This window comes from Fusarium verticillioides, chromosome 3, assembly GCF_000149555.1.
Source record: "Fusarium verticillioides 7600 chromosome 3, whole genome shotgun sequence".
Taxonomy (NCBI): Eukaryota; Fungi; Ascomycota; class Sordariomycetes; order Hypocreales; family Nectriaceae; genus Fusarium; species Fusarium verticillioides.
The window spans coordinates 4,572,339-4,589,657 of record NC_031677.1 but is presented as its reverse complement, the minus strand read 5'-3'; the positions used below and the strand labels follow the sequence as shown (position 1 = coordinate 4,589,657).

At 48.8% G+C, this 17,319-nt stretch overlaps 9 protein-coding genes across 10 annotated transcripts; 5 read left to right on the top strand and 4 right to left on the bottom strand.

Annotated features, from left to right (window-relative positions):
* The first annotated feature begins 316 nt into the window (after positions 1–316).
* Positions 317–1,482, top strand: FVEG_05782 (hypothetical protein). The gene is made up of 2 exons (XM_018894016.1): positions 317–473; positions 542–1,482. Exons 1-2 carry the CDS (start codon positions 339–341, stop codon positions 1,343–1,345), a joined length of 939 nt encoding a protein of 312 aa, XP_018750984.1. The 5' UTR covers positions 317–338; the 3' UTR covers positions 1,346–1,482.
* A 79-nt stretch (positions 1,483–1,561) lies between these two features.
* On the top strand, positions 1,562–6,096 carry FVEG_05781 (2,3-bisphosphoglycerate-dependent phosphoglycerate mutase). The gene has a single exon (XM_018894015.1). It carries the CDS (start codon positions 1,767–1,769, stop codon positions 2,451–2,453), a length of 687 nt encoding a protein of 228 aa, XP_018750982.1. The 5' UTR covers positions 1,562–1,766; the 3' UTR covers positions 2,454–6,096.
* FVEG_05780 (beta-galactosidase) lies at positions 2,451–5,661 on the bottom strand. Its single transcript, XM_018894014.1, has 2 exons — positions 3,673–5,661; positions 2,451–3,622 (listed from the first exon to the last, which is right to left on the bottom strand). The coding sequence occupies exons 1-2, from the start codon at positions 5,619–5,621 to the stop codon at positions 2,491–2,493; spliced, it is 3,081 nt and encodes a 1,026-aa protein (XP_018750983.1). The 5' UTR covers positions 5,622–5,661; the 3' UTR covers positions 2,451–2,490.
* Positions 6,097–6,155: 59 nt separating the features above from the next.
* Positions 6,156–7,863, bottom strand: FVEG_05779 (hypothetical protein; the record flags this gene model as incomplete). Its single annotated transcript, XM_018894013.1, has 3 exons — positions 6,156–7,506; positions 7,587–7,662; positions 7,719–7,863. The coding sequence occupies 3 exons, from the start codon at positions 7,861–7,863 to the stop codon at positions 6,156–6,158; spliced, it is 1,572 nt and encodes a 523-aa protein (XP_018750981.1).
* An 896-nt stretch (positions 7,864–8,759) lies between these two features.
* On the top strand, positions 8,760–10,583 carry FVEG_05778 (hypothetical protein; the record flags this gene model as incomplete). The annotated part of the gene is made up of 4 exons (XM_018894012.1): positions 8,760–8,862; positions 8,912–9,098; positions 9,154–9,303; positions 9,359–10,583. The coding sequence occupies 4 exons, from the start codon at positions 8,760–8,762 to the stop codon at positions 10,581–10,583; spliced, it is 1,665 nt and encodes a 554-aa protein (XP_018750980.1).
* A 507-nt stretch (positions 10,584–11,090) lies between these two features.
* Positions 11,091–12,130, top strand: FVEG_05777 (glucosamine-6-phosphate isomerase; the record flags this gene model as incomplete). Its single annotated transcript, XM_018894011.1, has 3 exons — positions 11,091–11,154; positions 11,212–11,906; positions 11,954–12,130. 3 exons carry the CDS (start codon positions 11,091–11,093, stop codon positions 12,128–12,130), a joined length of 936 nt encoding a protein of 311 aa, XP_018750979.1.
* On the bottom strand, positions 12,113–14,091 carry FVEG_05776 (hypothetical protein). Of its 2 annotated transcripts, none has more exons than XM_018894010.1 (4): positions 13,919–14,091; positions 13,474–13,863; positions 12,440–13,416; positions 12,113–12,393 (listed from the first exon to the last, which is right to left on the bottom strand). In XM_018894010.1, exons 2-4 carry the CDS (start codon positions 13,833–13,835, stop codon positions 12,164–12,166), a joined length of 1,569 nt encoding a protein of 522 aa, XP_018750978.1. In that variant the 5' UTR covers positions 13,836–13,863; positions 13,919–14,091; the 3' UTR covers positions 12,113–12,163. The 2 variants fall into 2 exon arrangements, with proteins under 2 accessions (XP_018750978.1, XP_018750977.1); XM_018894009.1 differs by having other exon boundaries at positions 13,474–13,855.
* A 275-nt stretch (positions 14,092–14,366) lies between these two features.
* FVEG_05775 (hypothetical protein) lies at positions 14,367–16,045 on the top strand (the record flags this gene model as incomplete). The annotated part of the gene is made up of 2 exons (XM_018894008.1): positions 14,367–14,484; positions 14,541–16,045. 2 exons carry the CDS (start codon positions 14,367–14,369, stop codon positions 16,043–16,045), a joined length of 1,623 nt encoding a protein of 540 aa, XP_018750976.1.
* A 225-nt stretch (positions 16,046–16,270) lies between these two features.
* FVEG_05774 (hypothetical protein) lies at positions 16,271–17,041 on the bottom strand (the record flags this gene model as incomplete). The annotated part of the gene is made up of 2 exons (XM_018894007.1): positions 16,271–16,782; positions 16,882–17,041. The coding sequence occupies 2 exons, from the start codon at positions 17,039–17,041 to the stop codon at positions 16,271–16,273; spliced, it is 672 nt and encodes a 223-aa protein (XP_018750975.1).
* Between the last annotated feature and the right edge of the window lie 278 nt (positions 17,042–17,319).

Below are 17,319 nucleotides of genomic sequence, written 5' to 3'. Positions count from 1 at the left end.
ATTCATCCGAGCTACTTAGCAGAAGCATAGCACTTGTCTTGGTCTGCATTTGATTCTCGAAATATTATGCACTCTGATTACGTTCGCAGCAGAAACACATGCTGTTAGCTGGGGAATGTAGTATGACAAGTGGCAATATTGCATAATTTATTACGTTGTATGACTGTACCTTAGAGCGCTATTGCATACCGACAGTTCACGAAAGTTCCAACTGGAGCAGAACCATAAATGCCTTGGGTGGATTAGTCATTTCGTATGCATATAATCTCATGTTCCCCAAGATGCTTCGCTTGATCTCGCACTAAAAACGTCATCCAATCCGTCCCAGCACAGGCACCATGACATACGACCGCCCTGCACCAACCACTGAGGGGTCAGTTCTGTTGTCCGCATTTGATGCCTTGACCAAGTCCGGGCTTGTTCTCTACGATCAAAACCAGAAGGTTGTAGAGCATACGGATGGAGAGCTGACGGTTCGTTTCTTATGCCAAAGCGAGTACTAAAGTAAAAAGTCGCTGACATTGACGTGATTGGAATCTAGTTCCATTTTGTTCTCACCAAAGCTCTTATCAAGAAGCCGACCTTATCAACACCAGAACAGTCATCTTCACCCGGGACCGGCTTATCAAAACAGCTCCTTCCTGGTAGCGATATCGACACAAATGGCTTCGAGATGGGCGGCAGTGAAAGCAGCACTCACTTCCTTGTCGCCAACAAATTTTGCTTCTCACGACCTCACCTCATGATGCTCACTCGTGATGGGTATCGCAGACAATACGAGCCATTGAACCAGACCGACTTTGAAGCTGCGTGGGGCACTTTGGCCTCCTTGAATAATGAAACAACAGACTATGTTGTGTTCTTCAACTGCAGCAAAGATGGCGGGTGCAGCCGACTGCACAAGCATGTACAATTGATGCCTCTTCCCGCTAGTGGATTTGCAGTCGACTTTCTCAATTCAGACAGTACAAAGGAACCAAAAGTACCTTTCGAATGGTTCTACCACAGATTTCAAGACAGTGCCACTGCAGCTGCGAAAGGGACCGAGATTTACCTCCAGCTTCTGCACCAGGCGACGGAAGCATGGAAGGCTAGCACAGGAAAGGATGTACCAGAGGGACAGGCGTGCCCCCACAACGTGGCTTTCACATCTCGCTGGATAGTGGTTATTCCTCGTCGTAAAGCGGCTGTCAACAAGGAGGCCGGCGTCAATTCTTTGGGTATGCTTGGGGTAATCGCCGTGGCGACTGAGAAAGAGATTCAGAACTGGGTTGAGCTTGGTCTGTCGAATTCGCTTAAAGAACTTGGGGTTTCGAAGAACTTCGGTGAAATGCAAGGAAAGTAATCGCTGTTTTCGTCTTAGACATGTGAGACTGGAATATAGAAGACGGCTTTGGAAGTCTAGTAACTCTATTACAAATGATAAAAGAAATTAGTGAAGTTTAATTTACTTTAGTTACGGTTTGAGAAAGTTTATTCTAGTGCCCAAATTCATTATCAGCATAAATGCGCGGGGTTTCATCATTTGCGCGGCGAACAGTGCCAACACCGGGCCCAAATATATTCCAGGTCTGTAACACATCAGGGTGACCTCCCATTGGACAATTGTCCTATCACGCTCATGAAACTGTGACGTAGGTTTGCTATTCGGAACTCTCGGATATTCATCAAGGTTCTATTGAAGACCAAACCAACGGCTTTTAAGCGTATATAAAACCGGACGTATTCAACACTGAACTCCCTGTTGAACCAATACCGAAATCACAATGGTTTTTAAATTGATACTCCTACGCCATGGCCAGAGCACCTGGAATGAAAAGAACCTTTTCACAGGCTGGAAAGACGTCGGTATCACTCAAAGCGGCCGCGTTGAAGCAATTCAGGCTGGAGCGCTCCTGAAGAGACATCATCACCTGCCAGACCTGTGCCATACCTCGCTACTGCGACGTGCAATCACATCAGGCAATATTGCCCTCGATACAGCAGACCGACACTGGATCCCGGTTACGAGAAGCTGGAGACTCAATGAGCGCCACTACGGAGCATTACAAGGCCTGAATAAAAGGGCAACGGCAGAGAAATACGGTGATGAGCAGGTCAAGATCTGGCGGCGCTCGTATGATATCCAGCCACCACCAATGTGCGATGACGCCTACCAGAAGCAGAACGAGTACACAAGCGTGCAATGTATCCAAGCACCAAGAACAGAATCATTGAAAGACGTCGTGGCACGCGTGGAACCGTACTGGAAGGAGTGCATCATTCCTGACCTGAGATCTGGCAAGACTGTGCTTGTTGCGGCTCATGGTAATTCACTCCGTGCACTGGTAAAGATTATCGATGGTTTGGGGGATGAAGAGGTTGTGGAGCTGAATATCCCTACAGGGACACCTATTGTTTATGAGCTCGATGACAGTCTACGGCCTATAGTGAAAGGTGGCAAGTGGCTTTAAGGGTAATAATTGTGAACTTGTTCTTTGTTGATTCAATTTAAATACTTTCTAGTACAAATCCGTATGACTCGGGCTTAACCTTGACCAACAAATCGTCCCTCACACCAGGTCCACATGTCGCGCTACCAACACCAGCGACCCTTGGACTGAGGTTAAGAAGCGTAGCATCTTCGCGAACAAGGTCGCAAGGATGCTTTGCGTTCTCTATAGTCTGATCTGACAGACGCCCGCTAGTCCAGTTGAAGGTTGCGGCATCGACCCTTGAAGCTCTGATTCCGTGACCGTCGACATTTACAAGTCGCACCCAACGAGTATCCATTCTGTTTCCATTGCCTTGGGGCACATCATATGGAACTTCAAGGTCATCTACAGGCGAAGACCAAATTCCAATGGCTTGTGAGTGCTTCTTATCGGGATAAGACTCGCCTGGACCTCGACCGAACCACGAGGCTTGACTAAGACTCTTGGGCAATCTGATGTTTAAGCCAACCCGAGGGACGTCAACTGGGAAGACTCCCTTAGGATTGAGGTCCAGCTTTATCGATAATGCGCCCTTGGAGGATATGTGGTAGACGGTGTGAATGTCATATCCCCATCCCAAAACTGGAGGGGCGAAGTATGTCCTGGTCTCGATACTGACACCAGAGCCATCAACCCCATTCTCAACCTTGAATGATCTCAACTGAGAAGTCATTCGATGAACACCGTAGTCCTTCCAAACGCTGACAGCGCTGTCTTTATCGTTGTCTGTCGGTGCGCGCCAAAAGCATGGATAAATTGCTGCACGAGTGGCTGGATCAGCTTCCAGCAGATCCGATCCGTGAGACCACTTGGTCACGTAGCCTCGCACGCGATCAAAATGAATCTCCCAGTCCGAGCCAGCCACCTCCACCTTGGTTCGGGTTTCGGCGACCTTGACACTTCCGGAAGCTGACAGACTGGCTGGGATACTGGGTTTTCTGTCGGCGGAGATCTTGTGCTGGAACCATGCTACTTCATGTGAAGCTGGTGCCCAAGAGGTAGATTCTTTGAGGGTAAAGGAGAGACTCAAAAACACTTCTTCGTCGTGACCCGAGTACTTAGTCAGGTCGGCGGGGAGAGCAAGCTCTACAGTATCCCAGGGTCGGACGCTTGGAACTTCGAGAGTGCCCGACTCAAGCAAGGAGGGCCTAGTAACGCTTGATTAGCTTGATCTCACTATAGCTGTACGTTTGCTTACTTGTCGCCATACGCCTTGATGGCATACTTCGCCTCCAAATGGTCAAGGCTGATAAAGTCATACTCATTTGTGATAAACACCTTGCCCTCTTCAAACTTGAAGTTGATGGGCTGGAACACTCTCTTCAGCTCAATCAGGCCTGGCGTCGGTTTGTGCTCGCTATTACAGAGACCATCCATGACAAAGGTGGAATCGTTGGGCTGGTCACCAAAGTCACCTCCATAAGCATAATAGCCATCCTTGTGCAAGAGACCGTGATTCGCCCACTCCCAGATGAAACCACCCTGAAGACGTTTATACTTGCGGAATGCATCTTGGTAGTCATCCAGACCGCCCGGGCCATTACCCATGGCGTGAGCGTATTCGCAAAGAATCACGGGCTTCTCCCACTGCCCGTCCTTGATGCCGTCGATCTCGACATGTCTCTTGAGTCGATCTTGGTCAGGATACATGTAAGAGTACATATCAGTTTCTTGTGCTTTGATGTCGCCTTCGTAGTGAATAAGTCGGTCGTCGATACTTCGTGCATACTCAATCATTGCGACGTGGTTGACACCGTAGAAAGACTCGTTACCAAGAGACCATGAAAAGATGCAAGGATGGTTCTTGTCCCTCTGTACCATCTGGACCATCCTATCGAGGTAGGACTCGCGCCATTCGGGATTATCTGAGGTGAACTGCGCTGCCTTAGGGAAGAACTCCTCCTTGCTTCCTTCATAATCCAGATATGGCGCAGGCGTGACGTGCTGGGTGACAACATCATAGAACCCATGACACTCCAGGTCAGCCTCGTCCATGACCCAGAATCCCAACTCGTCAGCCAAGTCGTACAGCCAGGGTTGGCCAGGATAATGACTTGTTCGGAGGGCATTGATGTTGTGCTGTTTCATGAGCAACAGATCTTGTTTGAGAAATTCATATGGGACAGCCCTTCCGTGGATTGGATGGTGGTCATGTCTGTTCGTGCCCCGAAGAAGGATCGTTGAGCCGTTGACAGTGATGAGACCGTCTTTCAGTTCGACCTTGCGGAAGCCAACTTTCTGCGTAATAGTCTGAATTGACTCTCCTCCTTGTGTCTCGAGAGAGATCTCGAGCTGGTAGAGGTAAGGGCTTTCAGCAGTCCACTTCTTTGGGCTCGAAACAGGCACTTCGAAATTCGTCTTGCTGGCATCAACTGTCTTGCGTGTTGAGGTCACTTCGACACCAGCATCTCGAAGAATGAGCACAATATCAAGCGATGATGTTTCAAGCTTATTCAGGGTGACATCGACTTGGAGAACAGCATTTTCATAGTTCTCATCAAGGTTTGTCTTGACAAAGAAGTCTTCAATTCTCGATTTTCCAGGGAGTGCCAGCAAAGTCACATCGCGGAAGATACCTGACAGCCACCACTGGTCTTGGTCTTCGATGTATGACGCCTCGCACCATTGATAGACTCTCACTATCAATTCGTTGTCACCATCCTTCTTGGCGATGTCTGTGATGTCGAACTCGGCAGCATTGCGACTCCCTTGCGAATATCCGACAAAAGAGCCATTCAGCCAGACGTGATACGCGCTGTCAACACCATCAAACCGCAGTCTGAGCTGAGATGTGCTGTCCCATTCAGTAGGAATTTTGAAGTGACGTCGATAGGTCCCTGTGGGGTTCTCAGTTGGTATGTAAGGAGGGTTTGACGGAAACGGAAATTGGACATTGGTGTAGTGAGGGTGGCCATGTCCTTGCAATTGCCAATGACCGGGAACATTGATCGGGGACCAAGTCTCTTCAGATCTCTCATCCTTTGGGGGACATTCCGAAGCTTCCAAGGGCGTTGGGGAATATTGGAAATCCCAGGTTCCATTGAGCAGCAGATGCGTAGAAGGTAGCCAGTAGGCTCTGGCAGGAAGCCTATTCCTCTGTATCACCTCGAGATTTTCGTAATCTGGCTTGTCCATGGTCGAATGCATAGTACACAATGACCCTTGGTGAGATGAGAACCAGGCCTTGGTTGTATGAGCGTTGTGAAGCAATGGAGTTATAGGCACGCTAATAAAACCAGGGATCTGTCTTTGGTGATGACACTTGGTGGACTCATTGAGGGGACGATAAGATGAAAGACCCCACTTTCGCCGAAAAAAGCCGGGGAGCCGACCCTCTAAAACAATGAATGACTCGGGTAAGTGCGAGAAACCCCTCATCTGTAAAGCTAAGCTAGCATAAACACTACAGGTTAAGTGAGCGGGTTTTTAGAAAACCAGTACGATAAGAATCTAACATCGGGGTGCTTTATGAGCAATTTGTAAACAAGAGTAATTGCCAGGAAATAGTCGATTACAAAAGCTTGAGTTAATTAGAATTCTAAGTATATGGGCTCAATGCACCTCTATGGTATACGACGTGCTTCACATTAGAGTAACAGAATGCTTGCTGCTTAATACCCATGACTTAATTAATTATACTGTTGTCTCGGATTCCTACATGTTTTAATCGCCCCAATTTCCCTATATGGATCCTCGCTTCTCAGTCTCAATAACTTGAACGGTCTTCTCCGTGTTCTTCAGAACCTCTCCGACAAGTTTGTCTCCCGCCTCGGGACCATCAAGCACCAATGCTGTTTCCTCCAGGCTCAGGCCGCGGGTCTCAACAAACAAGAAGTAGACGACAAGAGCCTCTACAGCCAGCCAGACATCGTAAGTAATGTAGTACTTCCAGCCCGAGTTGGTGACACCAATTGGGTTGGCGTATTGGTTGAAGATCAGAGCGCAGGCCACGAACAGGTTGTACAAGACAAGGCCCCTGGCGCGAAGGTTGAAAGGAAGGATTTCAACAACATAAGTGACCTGGAGGACACCCCAACCTGCCGTGAAGAAGACGTTGAAGAGGAAGATCATGGCAAGAACACCCTTGGCGATGCCACTTGGGCCTCCAGTTCCATCATCATTGAGGTCAGTTGACATTTCGTAGGTCGCCTCAAGAGCGGTCCAGACAACATAGGTTGCCAGAGAACCAAGAGTCGAGAAGAGGAACAGGGCGCGGCGGGGAATGCGGTTGACAAGGAGAGAGAACACAACACCCCAGAACAACCCCCAGACGGTCAGCAACGCGTTGATGAGTGTCTGTGTCTCCTGAGATCGGTAGCCAATCGAGTTGAGAATCAAAGTCAAGTAGTAGCTGATGAGACCATTGCCACTCCACTGACTGAAGAAGCCGACTGCGAGAATGATGAAGAAACGGTGGCGGTTACCCTTAGTCTTGAAGAAAGAGAGGTAGCTGGTAGAGCTCATAGCGTCATTCTCCAAGCGAATGGCAGTTCGGATCTCCTCCATCTCGACAGCGACTGCAGGATTGCTGCTGTCTCCGTTGGCGTGGTACTTGATAAGAAGCTTCTCAGCCTCAGGCTCACGCTCTTGGGCAACCAGCCATCGTGGAGACTCGTCGATAAGGAAGCAGAGACCAAGCTGAAGAATACTGGATAGAGCTTGGAGGATGGAAGGAATTCGCCAAGCCCAGTCGCTGTTGATTCTGAAGGTGCCATAAGTGATCCAAGCTGCAGAGAGAGCACCAAGACCCCAAAGAGTGTTGTAGATAGAAACCATGGGCGCTCGTTGAGTAGGATACGCCAACTCCATGATCAAAACAGGCGCAGCTGTGATGTTCAGAGCCAAGCCGAAACCGAGAATACCTCGAGCAGCAATGAACATGCCTGTATTCTGGGCTCCACCTTGAAGACCAACACCGAGAAGCATGATAGTGGCTCCAACAACAAGACCAGGGCGACGGCCATATTTATCGCAGAACCAGGCACAAAATGGCAAAGCTGCAAGTTGACCAATGTTCTGAATTGCGTTCAAGCTGGAGTGGGTCATGTCAGTTATGGAGCCAAGAGACTCGACAAGGCGCCAAGTTTTAAGCCTCAACGGTCAAAGACTTACATGGCGAGTTTGTTGGCATCAGGGTTGTTGAAGGATGCTTTCCACGTATCCAAACTCTGCAATCCATTCATCATACCTGACAAAGTGGTGAGTAAATATGATCTGACACCAGCCAATTGGTTCATCACTTACTTCCATCATAGCCAGTGGCATAACTAGAGATGAGCGAGAGACAGAGAATCGCATTGAGTTTGAGGATGCCCTTGTTGGCCAGCCAGCCAAACCAGCCAGCGGCCAACTGGTCATCGAGGGCAAGAGAAGCCTGTGCTTGAACCATTGTGATATTTTGATGAGGCGAGGTTTACGTGCAGCGCAGGATTGAGAGAGGGGAGGCAAGGTAGCATTATCTACCATCTGCGTATCTCTGTGGGCCGGTGTTCCCCGCGACGTTGTCTATTATCGGACCCCCCATGGGGGCGAGCTAGACTAGCTTAGTCCCCAGAGTGCACGCGACCACGATAGACAAGGATGGAAGTGATTAGCATCGGAGAGTCCACCGAACTTTGCCGGGCCCAATCTCGAGCTGCGTTTTCTAGCTTGCGAAGTTAGTCTTATCATCTGATCAGGGTCCAACCATGTACTCGGAGCCGAAATTCCACGCGAAAATAAGTCGCTCGTTTAGGGAACGAGGTTAGAGTTTGGACTTTGCATGTTCAAGTAATTGGATCCGAGTCATTACAGCAGTCAGACCTCGTTTACAGATAAGCCGGCATAGACATGCACTGCCCGCTACAACAGCACAAAAGAACCATTTCTTTAAGAAACAAAGTATATTGAAAGAAAATTAAACGGAACAATTGCGCATCAATTCCGTTTTACCCACTCAAATCCAAAAGTTGAACCTGCATGAACTTTTGCAGCCCCAGCTTTCGATGGGGCCGCTATCAAGTGTGGAGTGACCGTTCATCAGCTGTTTCCTAGCCTGATTAATCCAGTCTAGACAACGAAAGGGCAAGGTCAGAATGCGGAGAAATTCCCAAGAGGGGTCAAAACCGCCGGTGTCATTCGCCGGTTTTGCCCATCCCATTCCCAAGGGTCTGGGACACGGATCTGGGGAAAAGACGCTGTTGATCCGGAGTCATGTTAAGAGGGGCTGATTGTCCACTCATTTTCTCTCGCCACAGGTTCCGTTGATTGTTTTTGCCGTATCAATTCACCGTTGAGATCTTCAATATGGGCCTTCTTTCACTCGCTACTACTTTCTTGGCCTTTGGGTCTGCTGCGTCTGCGGCGAGTCTGGCTAAGCGTAACAGCAATAGCCAGAAGCTTACACCAGGTTTGTTTCAATGTTCTATGGTTGAAACTTGAGTTAATAAAGAATACAGCTGCGCAGAGCCTGTTCGATTACTCCATGTCAGTATCGGATTCGAGATATGACTCAAGCTACGGTTATGTCTGGTATCAGGACAATGGCCAATGGTCCGTCCGCTTTACTGCCTGGCACATTCCAGGCCTGCTGCATCGCGCTCAGGGTGATGATGTAAAGACTGCTGTTAAGGCCATTGAAAATGTGTGAGTCAGATCCTCATCAACCTCATCAAGATGAATTGACTGACATTGTTACCAGCTTGGCAAACCAGCTGAACAGCAACTTCACCTCGGCCTGGTACGGTACTTTCAAGCTCTCGCCAGATGAGCCTGACCCTACCCCTAATGGACCTCTGTACCCTCCCAGTATCTATGGCACTTATGATCCAAACTGGAGAGAATTCGTCGGGTAAGTCACAACATTCCTCATCAGTGATGAATTTTAGATGCTAACCTTTTTCCAGTACCCAGCTCATCCAAGTTGTCGAGGAATTCGGCCATCTTCTACCAGCCGGTCTTGAATCTCGCATCGAAGATGCTCTTGAGGCTGCTGCAATCGGAGGAATGCGTCGCAACGGATCTTTCCCGCAGGACGACAACTTGATTCTCGGCTACTCCAACCCGGCCATCATGCGAGCTCTCACCACAGGCTGGGTCGGAAAGCGCAAGAACAACAAAGTGCTCATCAACTTTGCCAAGGAGCAGGGCGACGATCTCTTGAAGCTTTTCAAGCGTTGCCAGAACTCGCTGTCTGAGTATAATGCTCCCAACTACTACGGTATTGACATTTGGGCTCTTGCAGCCAACATTGCTTATGGTCCCAAGGATGCTCCCATGACCAAGAACTCAGTCTTTATCCTGCAAGAGTTGTGGAAGGATGTCGCTGCTCACTACAATCCTTATCTTGGCAACATGGTTGGACCTTACGATCGTGCTTACAGTCGTGATGCCACCACTCACTCTCAGATTCTCTCCATGATTCTCTGGGGTGTCTACGGACGCGGCGTTGGCGGTCAACCTCCTCTCGGCGAAGGCGATCTCCTCTACGATATTGCGCAAGGTGCTGCCCTCGCTCTTGTCATGGATGTCATCGCGCCCACAATCTCCAAGGACGCTCAGGCCATCATCAAATCCAAGGGCAAGTGGAAGGGCACACGGTTCATCAAGAAGACCATCTACGAGGAGCTTGACTCGAACAACGCCCGCCACGTCACCTCTTGGCTCAGTGCTGAGCTCATGATTGGCGGCCAGACCGTCAACGAGACCAAGAACAGAGGCAACCAGTATGTCCCAGCTATCGTGCAGTGGGCCTCTGATCCTTCGCACAAGCCTTACCCATACATGGGCTTCTTTTCGCTGTATCCCAGCGCCTCAACCTTGAACGCAAAGGCTGAAGCCAACAAGTTGACTGTCTCTTACCCCAACACTACCCAGGATGGAGCCAACATCTTCACTTTTGCTCTGACTGGTATTCCTCCTTCTTGGACTCTTGGCGGCAAGAACGTTGTCAAGGGCCTTGAGAAGCTGCCATGCCTTGATGTGAACGTCACTGCACCAGGCTTGGTGAAGCAGGATGTCGTTTATGGAGCTACACTTAGGGATCACTGGATTTACAACATCTCGTACGCGGTGCCTGAGGGATTCAAGGGTACCCCTAGTGTCACTTTGGACATGACTTATACATGCTAGAGTAACAGGGGGCGGGATGCAACACTGAGTAATGGGGTAAATATGTTTCTGTCAGATAATTAGTAGTGTAACATAGCATGTTTCAATAAAGAGGAGTTCGAAAATTTAGAGTTCATCTGGTCTGGTTCTCGACTCATGTTCCAAGGGAGGTTCTTTTTGTGGCGTTTGGTAGTTGGCCGCATTTTTATCATTTGCCGATAAGGAGCTAACTTAAAGTTGTTAGTGTCCCGTACCCAAGGGACCGGAACCGCAGGATGGCCGTAGTATCCCGGTTCAGTATCTACCGCGAAACTCTGTTTGGCTCGGTCTGCGCACCGGCAAAGTTCGGGCATCTCCCTTGCTTCCATGATAGCCCAATGACACAATAGATCGTTTGGCACGTTGATAGATGACGATTGTATAAGATATAGTTACCAGTTAACGAGATATCATTTCTAGACTTTGTGCAAGTTGACATTATCCATCAAATACTATTACTGAAATACTTATCCACATTTCCAAGCCAACATGCGTCTCGTAATCCGCGAGGGCCCCCAAGAGGCATCTCAATACATCTCTGACTACATCATCAGTAAGCCTTGCCTGCTTACATATGGCTCCGAGCTAGTGCTGATACTGTAATTCTCAGATCGTATTCGTGCTTTCAATCCTACATCCGAAAAGCCATTCGTCCTCGGCCTACCAACCGGAAGCAGTCCTCTCCATATATACAATGACTTGATCAAAGCATACAAGGCCTCCAAGATATCCTTCCAACATGTCGTAACATTTAATATGGACGAATACGTCGGTCTACCCCGCGAACATCCCGAGTCATACTACTCTTTCATGCACCACAATCTCTTCAAACACATCGACATCCAACCAGAGAATATCCACCTGCTCAATGGGAATGCCCCTGACCTCTTCGCTGAGTGTTCAGCTTATGAAGATAAGATCAAGTCATTTGGTGGCATTGAGCTTTTCCTTGGGGGTATAGGAACAGACGGCCATATTGCTTTTAATGAGCCAGGTTCCAGTCTTGTCAGCCGAACACGAATCAAGTCTCTGGCATATGAAACCCGGATTGCGAATGCGAGGTTCTTTGATAATGATATCGAGGCTGTTCCTGACATGGCCTTGACTGTTGGAGTGCAAACTGTTATGGATGCACGAGAAGTCGTCATCATTGCCACGGGTGCATCGAAAGCCATTGCTATTCAGCAAGCAGTTGAGGGTGGAGTCAGTCACCTCTGCACACTCTCGTGCCTTCAATTACATCCAAAGAGTATGGTGGTAGTGGACAGAGATGCTACCCTCGAGTTGAAGGTGAAGACAGTGAACGTAAGTACACCACCTAAGCTGTCTCTATCGATAACTGACGAGTACAGTATTTTTACGGGGTCGAGAAGACTATCAGACAGAGGGAGGTCTCGGGTCATCTTCCTCCATCACCCACATTAACAGCTGATGGGGATGAAGATGGTGACCTGAAGCCTGATAACATGGCATCACGTATAGCGCCCGCAATGAGGGTACGGTCTGTGACGTTCCCAGTTGGAATGTGAGGTCAAATTTTCTAGGTAGATCGGTAGTTTTATTTATCCAGGAAATTGTATCTGCTGCAAATTTACTTGATCAAACAATTGCCACGAGTAATCAAACGTGGGGTCCATCACGGTAGGATGTCCTGGTTGCACATATGTGAAGTCCGGCGTGCTGATATCTTGGAGGCTATCCTCTAGTCGTGCGATAAGCTTATCGCAAAGACTTGGCTTGGGTTCGTTCTTTTGCTTTAGAATATCAAGGTGCAACCTGATATTTCTCATGTCTAGAAAACGTTTAGTGATTGAATCAAACATGAACGAAATACTTACCGTCTATCTCTCCAACTCCCCCTTGTAGTCCTTGCAGAACTATCAAGGCCGCCCAGGTTATCATTATCAAGTCCCAGTTCGCCCAGATGGAGTCATCATGCTGATGAAGCTTTAGTGTCGCCCTCGCTGACAGGAGTAGCTCTTCCTGCTCATTTGACGTTATGCTATGTGCCCAAAGATTGCCACTTCGAGCAGGATGGTAGATTGACAGCACGAGTAGTCGATGCAGAACATACTGGCGGAGAACCAACTTGCTGCTTTGGTCATCAGGCTCTGTCATCTTCCCCTTGAACTCCTGAAGCCAGTCATCTAGTTGCTTGGCCCAATCTTTAATAAGGATGCCATCAATGGCAGTGAAGCTTGTGGCTGAACCATGGTAGCTCAGGCTGGATTCCTGGAAGCAGGACCAGATGGTTGGTAATCTTCGCCCAGTAAAGTGACTCAACCCCGTATGCATCATCCTGGAAAGCTTGTATAACTGATCGAGGGGTGACATGCGTAGGATTGGCAGTGGTGCTTCAATGGGAATCACTGGGCACGACAAATAAATCGATGAGTGCTCCAAGTCAACGATCTGAATACCGCTGAACAGCTTACGCCATTCTCTTGACGTATCATCAACATGGGCAGGGCAATAGTCCAGCATCAGTCGGTAGCCAATGGCAATCCAGTTCCCAGTTTCCTTTATATTGCCTTCCGTCAGCAAACCAGCAAGGACTATACCAAGGACAGTCTGGAAAGCCCACTCCTCCTGGGAGACAGTTGACTCTCGGGGTGTTCCGATTTCACTGCTGGGGATGCTCAGTTGAGCGATGGCGTTACATAAAACGGTGAAGAATTGGGGTGCAATTTCTAACACGTCTGGTGGTCCACGGCTGCTTGAACAATAGAGAATGGATGCAAGTAGGATCGGTTGAGGCGTTGAAAATGTTTGCTTGTCGGGCATAAAGTGTAGCCCTGGCATCCTGTCATGAAAGCTAGAACAAGTACATGTTACTAATGGCTTTTTACAATGCAAATAGAAGGAAACGTACGAGGACCAGAGCGACTCAATAGTATCACGTTGCCAAATTGACGATGGCACGCCTGGAGAACACCTTTGTAAGAGTACAATCGCACTCCAGAGTGGTCCATCGGGTGTTGGTTCTGGTGACTGCTCCGAAACTCCAGAGAACATTCCCACAGCACCAAAGTCCATTTCACTATCGGCCACAATGGATAGCCTCTCCTCAACAACCTTTAACCTAGATAGCACGTTGTTCTTGAAATCTAGATCCAGAGTCCCTGACAGCGAGGGCAACTGAGCTGCATTCGCTCTAGGGACAAACACACAAGGGAGTCCTGCTCGGCGACATCGACGGCATGCTTCGCTGCTACCCTGGAGGACGCATTTCATCTTCTGCTTTCGGCAGTTGACTTGGCAGCTTAATCAGCGTTCAATGTCTTGGGTCATAGGTCCAGAGACAGGGGGTTACCCACTGCAAGCCTTGCGGGCCTTGAGTGCTGAAGCCTCATCTGGGGCGTCGCGGTCGAGAGGACGGGAATCTTCGCCGAATGCCATGGTCGAGTGTCAGAGTGGCCGTACGTGGATGTCTGCTCTGCTGTGCTGCATATGCAGAGTGGATGAAGCAAGAAATGTGCGGGGAGCGAAAGAACGGCGAAGCGACCGATATTTCCCAGGTGTCTTATCAGACTAGTCATCCCCGGTCTAGTACAAATGTGGCTACCCGATCCGGGGTTGACCGCCTCCGGGCCGGACTTTGCCGTTGAGTATGCCGATGAGATTGCTGCATTCCTGGTCAATGCGGATTGAGCTGACTGCGGAATTATTAACAGTTTTGGTATTAGTCTTTGACCTTGCCTCTGCAATGCGTACCGTACTCACAGTTTCCATCTTTACGTATTATTTCGCCTGTCTTGCTTTGCCATGTTGGAGGATGGCTTAGGGGACAGCCAGCAGGCGACTGTTCAATCGGTTGCCCAAGAATTCGAGGTCGGGAGCGAAAAGATACAGGAGATAACGAATTACTTTGTGAAGCAGATAAGTATGCGTTGCGTGTTGCTATCTCGAGTGTATCTCCTTACTGACCCAACCTATCAGAACATGGTTTGAAAGACAAGCATGCTTATCAGATACCATCTTTCGTCACTCATATCCCAAGTGGCCGAGAGAAGGGCCTTTTTCTTTCAGTTGATCTTGGCGGTACAAACTGTCGCGTGTGTGCTGTGACGCTTCATGGTGACTCGACGTTCGATGTGTTTCAGAGGAAGCACTTCGTCCCGCATGATATTCGCGTGCACTCAAGTCACAAACCTCTATTTCGTTTCATCGCCCTGAAGATCCAAGACCTCCTTCACGAGCATACGAGTGAGAGAAGTAGTGAGGGTTCCGATGTTTCCTTCAACCTTGGCTTCACATTCAGCTTCACTTGCGAGCAGACCTCTATCTCCAGCGGTACCCTCGTCCACTGGGACAAAGGATGGGACATCCCAAGCACTCTGGGCCAAGATCCTTGCGCATTGCTACAGGAAGCCATTGATGAGATCTCATTACCAGTGCGAGTTTGCGTTCTGGCCAACGATGCAGTCGGAACACTGCTTACTAGAGCATATACCTCGAAAACGAAAAACTCCACCTTGGCATCTATAATTCTCGGGACCGGCACAAACGCTGCGTATATTGAGCGCGTGGAAAATATTCACAGACTCGATACAACAGCCGATCGTACAAAACGACCTGATAGTGACGGAATCATGGTGATTAATACAGAATGGGGATCATGGGATGACGGGCTGAAGGTTCTTCCTCAAACACGGTTCGACAAACTAGTCGATGAGTCTTCTTCAGATCCTGGATGTGGCCTTCTTGAGAAGATGGTCTCCGGCATGTATCTCGGGGAGCTACTGCGCTTATCACTCTTGGACCTGATGCGCGACGATGCATTAGATATGTCATTTCCAGATGGTAGCCCTGTTTACGCCCACATGGGTATTGACAGCGCATTCTTGTCCAAGATCGCAGAGTCAACACCAGAGAATTCGCCGTCAGCTTTATCTTATATCACCGACACGATAGGAGCAACGGGTGTAACGTCGAAGGACTTACAGACTATCCAAACGTTGGCTACTGTTATCGTGAAACGATCTGCTCGATTAGTAGGTGCTGGTCTTGCTGCCATCATCATACAGTCTGGCAGGCTTGATACTTCAGGCATGTCTCAAAAGACGGATCTCGGAGGTCATACACATCAAATACACGAGGTGTCGACATCAAGGCAAACCGGCAGCCGGCGAAACACCTTCACTCGGTTTATACGGCGCATGTTTGGCTGCATAAGCCCCGAAGAACCTTTACCAACATCGCCAAGCGGGTCGTCATATGACTCCAAGGACACGCTTGAGTCCTCGGAATTGGCAGAAGAGGTGATTGATATTGCGGTCGATGGCTCACTATTTGAGTTCCATACTGCTTTTGAGAGCTTTATGCGTACTGCTCTGCGCGACGTTGAAGCGATTGGGAAGGCAAATGAAGCAAGGATAAAAATAGAGCTTACAAGAGACGGTTCGGGGACTGGTGCGGCACTCATAGCTGCGGCTGCAGCGTAGCATTTGCATATTGATGTAGAAGGTTAATTAGATCTGGATGAAAGAAACTCATAAACTTGGCTCTCCTAATGATTAAGATCCTTCAGCATGCTTATAACTAACTCCCTTCCTCAGATAAGAGCTGTCTCTGTAGAGCGTTCTTGTCGTTCCTGAGCCCGAAGAGGAAGACCGAGTATATACATGTCACCCCCAGGCCAATTCAGCGATACTGCAATTACAGCTACTCTACTTCGAAGGCTTTAGCACAAAGTTGTCGAGCTTGAGTGTCAACTTCCCATCTCCCTTGCCCGTCTCTTGACCCGGCACAATCCAATTGATGACCAAGGTACATTTGCCGACATTAATGTTATACGGCAGCTTCATCGACAGGTTAACCCACTGATTTGTCTTGTGCGTTGCTCGCTGCACAGGGTATCCAAGTGAGCTGTTGAAAGAGTTTGGTCCAAAGGCGAGTGTTCCAACTTGGCCCTGGCCCCTGGGGTCGTAGACCCAGATAGTCATTCCAGGTTGGCGGGGATCCAGGCCCTGAGCTGCACCCTTGGGGAGGTACATGGACCATGAAAGATCGTACTTTCCAAACTTGCAGTTGGTGAAGTTCTGTTCAAGTCTGCTGAAGCCGTATTCGTTCTGTGTCGTGGCGAGACCAGAGATCTGGAGAGCGTGGTCGCTCTTGTAGCCAGATGTCACGATCTTCTGGCTGGTAAGCTTGGGGTAGTACGGAGCATAGACCCATGGTTCTGACGCATGTTAGTGGATTGTCAATGGTGAAGTGAATTTACGAGCTAGTGATGGAAAAAGGTTTTGGGAATATGTTGTTGGCTGTTGACTGGACTCACTGATGGATTTGGACTCGAAGCCAGCATTTTTAAGCATGTTTGAGGGATTGGTGCATGCTCGCTTATCGAGAGATGAAAAGAGGGAGCTCAAGACCCCTGAGGGTGCAGCAAGAGTTGAGGCAACAAAGGCCAATGAGTAGAAAAGCTGTATTTTGACCATCGTGATGAATCGAGAAATGAGATTTCGGGTTCTGTTTTATCACAATCTCCAGAAGAGCACTTTTGCAGACCACACCGTCTTTATAAGGATTGTCACTGGGCATTGTTGTTAATCTGAGCGACGCATGTGAGCTCATGTTTTTTCTCGTGGCTTTGGTCTGGATCTGTTTGGTCGTCGATCGAGACCTTCAGGGAGTTCAGCTAATCTAGATAGTGGCATATAGCTACACGAGCTATTGACTACTAGCTTGGCTTGCATGCCAGTTCAGGAACTTCAGC